This window comes from Nyctereutes procyonoides, unplaced genomic scaffold (genome assembly GCF_905146905.1).
Source record: "Nyctereutes procyonoides isolate TBG_1078 unplaced genomic scaffold, NYPRO_anot_genome, whole genome shotgun sequence".
In the NCBI taxonomy this organism is placed as follows: domain Eukaryota; kingdom Metazoa; phylum Chordata; class Mammalia; order Carnivora; family Canidae; genus Nyctereutes; species Nyctereutes procyonoides.
In genome coordinates, this window is record NW_026575052.1 from 5511197 (window position 1) to 5522005 (window position 10809).

A 10809-nucleotide genomic window follows, 5' to 3' on the forward strand; every position below is an offset into this window, starting at 1 on the left:
AATCCTGGATTCACCACTGGACAAATAAATCATTTGTATGACCCTTTATACCCTTCACACCTGGTCCTCCCATTCCCAGAGGAAGAGGAATGATCCACGCAGCCAGAGACCTGTTTATACATCAAGACTCTTCCACTCACAGTCTACGTGACGTTGGCAGATACCTGTTAGCCTGTGTCCTCACCTGGAGGATGAGGGCGATGACAGCATCTGCCTCCCCCCCCCCATTACCAGGAGGACAAAATGATCTTATGTATGCAAAGTAACCCCACTCCCCATTTCCAGTCACTGGCCCTGATGAAACAAAGTGCTCACCCACCCACCTGCACCCCGGTGATAAAAGGAATCCTCAGCAGCCAAGTAGCAAAGTGGGCTTACTTTTCATTCCTAGACTCAGGGAAGTGAGGTGGTTGTCAGACAGATTTCCTGGGAGACACCCCAAAACTATGGAATCAGAAAGCCCGGGAGCAGAGCATGGAGATGTGCATTCCTGACAAGCACCCCAGGGGCTCGCATGCCCATTATATTCCATCCGAATCACTATTTTGACCACGAGGAAAAGAAATGGGGGGAACCCCACTTCCAGTCGCCTGCAGAACAGGCTGCGGAGGGCTGACTTCCCGGGAAAACCATACCTGGTGAGTGAAGTCTGTAAAACCCTGGACTCTGGACTCTGGAAACAGGTATGCGAGTCCCCATTTGCAAGCCAAGGGACATGAGCTTGGAGCTGCCATAAAACGGGGGTGACAACTGCATCTCTCCCCAACGGGATGGTAGGCATCCGATGAGACTCATCCAGAGTGCCCACCTCCATTCTACCCGCGGAAAGGCACGGTGCATGCTGGCAGTTGTCCCAACTGTGCTCGGCCCAGCAGATCAGAGTGCACTTTGACCCCCGGCCTGTGTGCCAAAGGCTGAAGGAGACACGCCAGAGAGAACAAGAGACCCAGAGAAGGGGAAGCCAGCTCTGGAAGGATCGAGGCACCGGGGAAGAAGGCTTGGGAAGCACAGCCTTGGACCCAACTCTGAAGAGCCAGAGGAATGAGGACCAGCGGGCACCAGGGAGGTCGACCTGGGTCAGCACTCAGATGAGCTCGAAGGGTAAGCTGAGGGTGGACGTGGAGGCTTTGAACACCGGTGTGGACAGTCAGGAGTTTCTCTGCAAGTCAAGATTTTGGGGTCAAATTCCTCCCAGATATGTGTGTCCTTTGGCCCACAGAGTGGTGGGTTGTTGTTGTTGTTGTTGTTGTTGTTGTTTTCCTCCTTTTTTAATTACATACCAGCATTTAGACTCCAAGAGTGATCTGGGTATGACCTAGACGCTAAGGGTCTCCGACACAGGGGGGATGAGGCCCTGTGGGGCAGGTCAGCCACTCTACCTGCTGGCCCCATAGGCAGCACGAGTCTGAGAGCCCTGCCCTGGCCTCTGGGTGCCTGGAGAGCACCTTGGTCTGGAGAGGTGCAGAATTAGAGCTGTGCTCCAGGTCCAGCTGGTGACCATTAATATGAGTGATAATGACCCCAAGGAGGAGGAGAAAGAGGAGAGGAAGAGGATTGGCTGATGTTGCCTGAGCTTTCACGAGGTGGAGGCAGTCTAGATCTGGAACCCACAGCACTGGTGAGATGGGGGCGAGTGACTCTCCCTTGGCCTCTCACCAGAGGACGTTGTCTGTCTTCGAGGGCTAGGAGGTGCCACACGTCTAGCCCTGATTTGGGCACTAATGCCCGGTGCTTTCCCCATCTGCTCTCAGGAGGGCCAGAGGGAGGACAGAGGCACTCACAGGCAGGCCAGGTGGCTTGGCTGCCATCCCGGGCTCAGCCTTCCCTGCTGCTAATCTCGGACCTCCCCGCCGGGACAAGCAGACCCCATCAGGAAGGAAACAGACAGGGAGGATCTCATGACACACCTGCCACGGCTCCACCTGTCTCGCAGCTCACCACACCCAACACTCGGAGCCCAGTGGATTTGCAAAAGAGAAAGTAAAACACACACACATGTAATAACCAACCCCGTGCATTTCCTGGCATCGGCTGACTGTTTGGTCAAGAGCTTCCTCCCTCTTCGTGTACCTGCTGGATACTCCTAACATCCTTCAGCTGCTGCCGGCTAGGAGGCCGATCACAAGCTCAGCCCTGGGGCACAACCCCCACTCCCACCCCCAGGAAAAGCATCGAAGCATCCGAGGAGGCCAGCGCCGAGATCTGTTGGCCCTGAGCCCGGTGGCCACCCGCTGCCAGCTCAAAGTCACCTTTGCTCCACCACCCACCGGCCACTGGCTAACCAGAGCCAGCCCAGAACCCCCTCCAGCTTGGCTCGGCAGGAACCAGGAACCGGGCCCTATTGGGCAATCATTAATAGGATTCTTGACATTCTTCAGCCGCGGGTCTGCTTTGGGAAGCATGCTCCCCGGAAGAGGAGGAGCGGAGGCCCAGGACTGGCATTTGGACATGCAGCTGGCAGGCAAGGTGGTGCTGTCCGCCGCTGTCCTGCTCCTGCTGACCATAGCCTACAGGCTGTACAAGTCGAGGCCTGCCCAGGCCCCGCCGCGGGGCAGAAACACCAAGGCCGAGGCCAAGGAGGAGGCCCAGGGCTCCGGGCAGCCTGCAGCCCAGGGAGCTGCTCCCGGGGCACCGCACGGTGCACTGAGACGCCGGAGGGGAAGCCAGGGAGCCAGAGCAGCGCCGGGCTGCGGCTGCGAGAAGCAGGGGGACTCCCGAGTCCCAGCAACAGGACCTTCTCCTGAAGACTCAGAGGCCCAAGAGGCTCAGGAGCCCGAGAAGGACGGCGCTGGTGAGGAAGGGGGTGGGCAGTGCCCAGACTCTGGGCTGGCACCTCCTCGCTGCAGTGGCCTGGGGGTCGGAACAGCTGCTGGCGGTAAGCCTGAGCCGCCCCGGCACCCCCATTTGGGCCGCGAATCCCAAAGCTCCCCCGCAGCAGACAGCAGCCGTGCGAGTGGCGAGTCTGCCCCTTGGCAGGACGGCGGCCCCCCCGGGCAGCTGGGACCCGGGCAGCAGGACCCCGCCCCTACCAACTGGGCAGCCCACATGGAAGGCAAGAGTGACATGAGCAAGAGTTGGATCTTCACCCGCAGGGAAGAGGCCGGGGCCCTCCGGGCCGCCGGGGACCTGGGCCTGATCCTGCATCAGCGCGAGGGGGCCACCAGCGCCTCCTACACCTACTGGTCAGTGACCCGGGTGCGTGTGGAGGAGGAGGTGGAGGGGATCGGGCCCAGGCTGAAGGGCAAGGTATATGATTACTATGTGGAATCCACCTCCCGGGCCAGCTCCAAGGGCAGGCTGACCCCCAGATCGGCTGCCAGGACTGAGGCCCCACCCCCTGTGCCCCTGCCAGGCCCCTTGGAGACAGGGACGGCGTCAGGAGGCCACGCCGATGACCGGGAAGGTGGAGCCCACACACCCACCACCCCCCAGCCTGCGCCGTCACCCTCCACGCAAGGCTTCAGCAGGAAGGACAGCCTGCTCCAGATCACGGAGAACCCGGAGCTCCAGCTGCAGCTCGATGGCTTCGGGGCCACCAGGCCCTCCTGCCCAGATGGGAGCAACCGGCCCGGCTGCCCCCTGCCCCCCGCGTCTCTCGGGGCCGGCTCGGCCGGAAGCAGCAGGGAGCCCTGCGTGCAGCTCGTGGCGGGGACCAATTTCTTCCACCTGCCGCTGGCCCCTGGCTCGGCTCCGGATGTGCACCTGGATCTGGGCAACTGCTACCAGGTACTGACCTTGGCCAAGAGGCAGAAGCTGGAGGCGCTGAAGGAGGCGGCCTACAAGGTGATGAGCGACAACTATCTCCAGGTCCTGCGCAGCCCGGACATCTACGGCTGCCTGAGCGGGACGGAGCGGGAGCTGATCCTCCAGCGGCGGCTACGTGGCCGCAGGCACCTGGTGGTGGCCGATGTGTGCCCCCCGGGGGACTCGGGCCGTCTCTGCTGCTACGATGAGGAGCGGGACGTCTGGTGCCCACTGGCCTGCCTGCCCCCCGAGGCTGTGTCCCGGGGCTGTGCCCTCTGCAGTCTCTTCAACTATCTCTTCGTGGTGTCCGGCTGCCAGGGGTCTGGGCCCCAGCCCTCCAACCGCGTCTTCTGCTACAACCCGCTGACGGGGATCTGGAGCGAGGTGTGCCCGCTGAACCAGGCCCGGCCGCACTGCCGGCTGGTGGCCCTGGACGGCCGCCTGTACGCCATCGGGGGCGAGTGTCTGAACACGGTGGAATGCTACGACCCCCGCCAGGATCGCTGGACCTTTGTCCCACCGCTCCCCAACGACACCTTCGCGCTGGCACACACGGCCACAGCCTGCGCCGGTGACATCTTCGTCACGGGCGGGACCCTGCGCTACCTGCTGCTGCGCTTCTCGGCCCGGGAGCAGCGCTGGCAGGCAGGCCCCACGGGCGGCGGCAAGGACCGCACGGCCGAGATGGTGGCGGTCAACGGCTTTCTCTACCGTTTTGACCTCAACCGCAGCCTGGGCATCAGCGTGTACCGCTGCAGCGCCAGCGCCCGCCTCTGGTACGAGTGCGCCACGTACCGGACGCCCTACCCCGACGCCTTCCAGTGCGCGGTGGTGGGCGACCTCGTGTACTGTGTGGGGCGCCAGCGCACGCTCTGCTTCCTGGCCGACCACATCTCGCCCAGGTTCCTGCCCAAGGAGCTGCAGAGCTTCCCCTCCCCGCGGGGCACCCTCCTGCCCGCCGTCCTGACCGTGCCCGGCCCCAATGTGCCGCAGACCAGGGTCTAGCCACCCTCCTGCCGCACCTCTGCTGCCAAACCGGGAAGCAGAAAGCACCCCCGACCTGCCGCTCCGCTCCGTGGGCCATTTCTGGGAGAGCAGGCCGCTCAGGCGTTTGGCCAGCAAGGGGTGAATTCTAATCCCACATGCTCTGCTGGCCGGGGCCCTCGGATGCGGCTTTGCTGTCGGTGGGATGCAGAAGTGCAGCGTGAAAATGGAACCAGGGCCTGGTGCCCTGAGGCTGAGGGCAGCCACGTGTGCAGGGATGAGTCCCCCCTTGTTTCAAATCTAAATTGTTGGGGGAAGGGCTGTCAGAACCTCGCCAAAGTTCAGGGGTGCAGCCCAATCCCAACCACAGTTCCTAGTGCCAGGTGATCCCCAATAACCTCCTCGAGCCAACCCTGCTGGAGGTGGGCCAGCTCCCTATAAACCACTACGGTGCCTTCCTAAACACTGGCCACTAAGCCCCTAACTCCAGAGTTCCAGAAACACCTGGGACACACAGGGGTGTGGTTCTGGTTGTGCCAAGAGCCCTGGGGAGCCCCGGGGGGGCCCGGCCAGAGGAGAGATGGTTGGAGAAGTAGAACAGCTGCAGTGGGAGCTGCCCATGGGACCCTTTCCTGCAGAGTAAATTGACCCTTACCCATTTCACTTTCTCTTATTACCTGGAATTCTAGTCTACTAGGAGGAGACGCCTCCAATTAGCAGCCATTTGAAAACATACATCTTGGGACACCTGGGTGGATCCCAGGGTCCGGGGATCAAGTCCTGAATCGGGCTCCCTACATGGAGCCTGCTTCTCCCTCTGCCTGTGTCTCTGCCTCTCTCTCTGTCTCTCATGAATAGATAGATAAAATCCTTCCAAAAAAAAGAAAGAAAAGAAAGAAAGAAAAGAAAAGAAAAGAAAAGAAAAAAAAGAAAAGAAAAGAAGAAAAGAAAAGATACATCTTGTAGTGGTCCACGAAGAACCCAAGGGATTCCACATCTGAGGTCTCCGGAGAGGGAGGAGGAGATGTGATCTGAGGGCACCACCCCCCCTCCGTCCTCCTCTGAGCTCCCCTGCTTGGACGCGGTGATAAGTGACCACTGACTCCCGCCCCAGATCTCAGAGCCTGCACGAAACAGCTGTCCAAACAACACAGCCCTCACCTCGGGGAGCAGGGGCAGCCACCACCAGGCACCCGTCCCGGGCTGGTGAGAGATGATGGCATAATTTCTCCTCCCTGCCTGTGCCACGTAGTCACCTGGTCTGCCTGGTTGGACAGGAGAGCAGGGAAGGGCAGGTCCATGCGGGAGCTGAGGACCTAGAATAGTCCAGTTGCCCATTCTTCCTGGAGGGAAGGGAGAGAGACCGGTCAGATCTACTGCCACAGCCCCGTCTCCTCGCTGAGGACGACGCACACACAGAAGGGCGGGCAGCGATGCTCCTGGGGCCAACCAGAAGCCAGGGCAGCTGGGACCCCTCCTAAAGTGACAAACAGCCTGGAGGAAAACGGTAGAGATGGGGGTGCAGCAGGGCAGGCCTGGCAAGTGGGGAGCTAAGGATGCTTTGGATTTCAGCGTTCCTACCTTGAAAATGGGAAGGACGATTCGCAGCCTTCTCTGCCAGAGAAATGAGAACCCCGCAGAATAAATCCTTCCCAAATTCCCCTGGGGGTCTGGACAGGCGCTCTCGTTCACTGCAGCTGCCAGGGCTGAGCCAGGGTCTTCTGGAAAACGTGCAATTAGAGCAAGGAATACCGGGGAGGTTGGCGTGGAGACGAGAACTGTTATTGGACCACTCAAGGCCACTGTCCCCATTCTAGGGCCTAGAAGGTGAGGCTGCCTACTTTACTTCTAAATTGGAGCCTCGTGACCCCACAGCCCCTGCCAAGGCCGTGTTCAAGCTCAGAGCCAACACTCAAGCAAGAGCCTCCAAGGGACCCTTGGCGGGGAAGCAAGGTAACTCAATGACAGGACTGAGAGGCTGTGTTGGCATCACGATGCCAGGCTGGGGGTTGTTTGGACAACAAACATGAGGTGAACCCCATGTGGGAGCTGGAGGCAGATGGAGCCAGATCCAGCCCCCAATGGCAGGCCTCCAGCGAGAAGCCAGGCAATGGACTAGACTACAACTAAGCAGGGAGACCATGGGGGGGGGGCGCTCCAAGCCCAGGGTGAACTAGGGATCACTCCAGAAAACTTTTCAGAGCCCCCCTGCCTGGGCCATGGTCCTGTGGTCGGGAACAGGGAAACAGCGGAATTCGTTCCAGACCCAGTGATGGTGGATATGGTCTTCAGGATGAAGGGAGGGTTGAGATGGAAAGTACGGACACATCTCATCCACCTCCCTGTGGTCCTGGGCAGACATCACTAATCGATCGCCTTATCTTTTCATGTTGAGCCTCAGAACCGGTCTGACCCAGGTGAGAGCTGGTACATTTCTCATCACTGGCCTGGGTGTCCAGAGCTAGCATCAGGGCCATCATGGTAGATAGAGCACGGTAGTTCGGGGGGCCTGCAAAGACCACCTGGGGCCGACAGTCAGGATTCACTCGTGGAACATTTTTTAGGCCAGGTACTGTTCCAGGTGCTGGGTATGCGGAAGGTCCCTGCCCTAACACGGCCCACATCCTGGTGGAGGAAAATAGGTAATTTTTATAAACAAATGCCTAAACAAATGAATGGAACCTATGCTGCACACATGCTAGGAAGGCAGGGGAGGCGGGGAGGTAGCATAATGCCATCGAGGGCAGGGCTGCCTCCGAGGAGCTCCACCTCTGCGTGAAGAGGACAGGAAGCCAGCTATCCTGCTCTAGCCATTCCTGCAAGGGAGAGAATCCCGTTCTGCCAAACATTAGGAAGGAGGCTCCTCGCAGGGAGGTAAGCCACCTTCGCAGGAGAGAAGCAGGGAGCACGCATTTAAGGGGAGAGTCCAGATCACACGCCACCGCCACCCCTGAGTGTGTCCGGGTGTCAGCCTGCCCGTGGTCCTCCATGGGGTCAGAGTCTAGGATCGGCCCTCGGCCTCGTGTGATAGCCTTGTCTGGCCACCTCAAGCCCTCAGCCTCACGGGGGGCCTTGTCCCTTGGCTTCTCCTTGGGTCATCCGTCCTGCTTCCCCAAGAAGTGTTTGTTCTTTATAATACAACAACAAAAAAAACCCCAACCCTTCAGTCTGGGTTGCTTTCCACGTTAGGCCAACCACGACATTGTAGGAAAGAAATTTGGAAAATACAGAAGTACAAAAAAAAAAAAAAAAATCTCCCTAGTTTCACCACCCAGAGACAACCCCCTCTGCGGTGTGTGTCCCTCCAGCCTGGGCATCCTTTTCTGTGGCTTGATTTTTGCCTACGTGTGATTATGCCCAAGTTACAATTCAGATGCTTCCTTTTTTTCACTCAGCTTTTTAGTATATGCATTTCCCGTGTTGCTACAAACCCTCGGCAAACATCATTTCAATAGGTGCAGGATGCTCCATCGAGTGGCTGTACCACGGTTTATTTAAACACTCTCTCCTCCTATCAGGCCTGTGGATTTTTTTTCCCCCTGTTGGTTTCTTTTTCCATCATAAATAAATCGTCCTTTGTTTTCCTGTTCCTCTCTGTCTGGGGCCTCCATCAATATTTACAAGAGAAGCCCAGTCTAGGGCTGGTCTGGAATACGGGGCTGCGGAAGCGAGCTTAGAAGCCACAGCATCTGCCCGGGGCTAGGCCCGGCCGCACTCTGAATGTGGGGCATGGGGCTGCTCTTGGCAATGCCCCGCCAGGAAGGAAGGCTGCCTAGAGGGGCCGTCCCTGGTGCCCCACGGCTTGCTGGAGCCAGGATATAGGATAGGGGCCGTATTTCTAGAGCCCCTGCTCGGTATATGCCAAGCACTGGACTAGATGCGAAATTTCTACACATCACTTCACTGACCCTGATGACAACCCCATTGTACAGGAGACAAAATTGAGGCTCGTGGAGTTCAAGGAGACTCACCTTCGTGGCAAAGATCCAAGACCCTCAGTTTCCTTCAAAACACTCTTGAACCTGACCTGCCCACTCATGCATTCCATTCCCCTCTCTTGAAGCACAGGGGCCAAGAGCTCGGTGGGCATCAGCCATCCCCTGGGCCTCTCCCGACCCCTCCCCAACTCACACTATCACGGATGCTCCATCCTTGACCTTTGAACTCTAAGAAAATATTCCTCTTTTTTTTTTTTTTTTAGGATTTATGTATTTCTTTTAGAAGGCGGGGAGGGGCAGAGGGAGAGGGAGAGAGAGTCTCAAGCAGACTCCACGCTGAGCGTGGAACCCGACTCAGAGTTTGATCTCACGACCCTGAGAGATCAGACCTGCGCTGAAATCAAGGCTCGGATGCTTAGCCAACTGAGCCATCCAGGTGCCCCTCAAAGAAGATATCCTTAAACTCTCCGATCCTCAATGTCTGCATCTGCAAAATAGGTTTGCCCCCACCAGCCTCAAGACGATGCTGTGTGAACTCACAAGCGAATGTGCATGAAGCACCCCGACCAGGGACTGCTCCAGGGTGGTCTCAGAAGTACCACAGGCTTCTGCAGGGGCCAGCTGGGAGGAGGAGTCTGCTGGTTTCCCCCGCTCCCCTTTCTCAGCATCCCAGCTCCAGAGGAAGGTTGTCTAACATTTAACCTGCAGGAGCCCTGTCTGGCTTGACAAGATCTGGGCGCTTGGGGGAGGAGGGGGCGGCGCTCAAGTTATTCATGCCTTACCCTATTCGGATTTTGAGGCCCTGTACCTGTTCCCTCCCCTTCCACAGCAGCTGAGGGCCTGATTGGAGTCTCCCCAGGCTCAAAGCCCTAAGCGTTTTCCCAGTGCGCTGGGCAGTGCAAGGGAGCCTCGGGAGCTGCTCAGAGCTCCCTGGAGATCTTGAGGAGGTGCAGCGGGGAGGGGGCTCCTTTCGTTTACAGATGGGGTGAGGGTCCCTCAGAGCCATCGGAGCCCCGCACTGTGTCTGGCCTGCGGGTACTTAGAGTCATGACAGGTATGCCTCACTTCAGGCCTTTGGCATCCTTGCCTGGAAGAGCCTCATGTCCCCAGGGCTCCCCTGCAACACCCTGAAGCTGTGGCTCCAGCCCAGAGGAGCCTCCGAGGCAGACGTGAGGCTGGAGCAGAGGAAGGGGACGAACAAGGGAGGAGGTGCCCTGGGGGAGCGGGAGATTAGGCGGAGAGGCTCCAGCAGCCGGAGGAAAGGACAGCTCCAGGCAGTGTCTAGAAAACAGCTCTCTTGGAAAGTGGGATGTGGGTCAAAATATGAACAAAACTGAAAAGGCTGGCTTGCATTTTGGTGTGCGAAGAAGAGATGGAGACAGATCTCACATGGGTAATAAATAGGATAACAACACCGGCATCCGGGCACCATCCTTCCCTCCCTCATCAAACCCTTACAAAGGGCATCGCTGCCTGAAAGTGGTTATCCTCGTGGCGTGGGGGAGGAAACAAAGACAAGATATTCCACAAAAATTAAAAATCACTGAACAGCTAGAAGAGAGAGGAGCGCCTGGCTGGCTCAGTCGGAAGAGCATGCAACTATTGATCTTGGGGTCATGAAGTCAGGCCCCATGTTGTTGTAGAGTTTACTTTAAAAAAAAAAATCAGAGGAGAGAAATCTAATCTCTGTCAATGCATTTATTGAGCACTCATAATGCTAACAGGTGCCTGACCCGGATGATCTTGTTTTATCCTCAAAACAACCCAGTAGATGGTATAGTCAAAGTCTCCCCTTCCATTGACTCCTCCACCCCTTGAATCTGCCTGTGGAACTTTCTCCAGGACCTTGGGCATTGGGTTTCCTCCATTGTGGCTCTTAGAAACCTTGTGACCGTCCCCACGTGAGCAAGCCCAGGTTAGCCTGCCAGACGATGAGACGCGTGGCCCCATTACCAGTTTCCTCAGTCAACGGCCCCAGAGACTGGCCCCAAGCCGACCCCAGGTGCCTGAATGAGCCCAAACAAGACCAGCAGACCCCCTGCCCGAACCCAGTCCAAAGTGCCAATCCACTGACTCATGAGCAAAATAGAGGGTTGTGGCTTTAAGCCACTACGTTTGGGGTTTGCAACTCCCAAGTGAGTGA

General features: G+C 58.0%; 1 protein-coding gene across 1 annotated transcript; it reads left to right on the plus strand.

Moving 5' to 3' along the window:
* Window positions 1-968: 968 nt before the first annotated feature.
* On the plus strand, window positions 969-4762 carry KLHDC7A (kelch domain containing 7A). The gene is made up of 2 exons (XM_055331433.1): window positions 969-1101; window positions 1752-4762. The coding sequence occupies exon 2, from the start codon at window positions 2401-2403 to the stop codon at window positions 4747-4749; it is 2349 nt and encodes a 782-aa protein (XP_055187408.1). The 5' UTR covers window positions 969-1101; window positions 1752-2400; the 3' UTR covers window positions 4750-4762.
* The last annotated feature ends 6047 nt before the right edge of the window (window positions 4763-10809 follow it).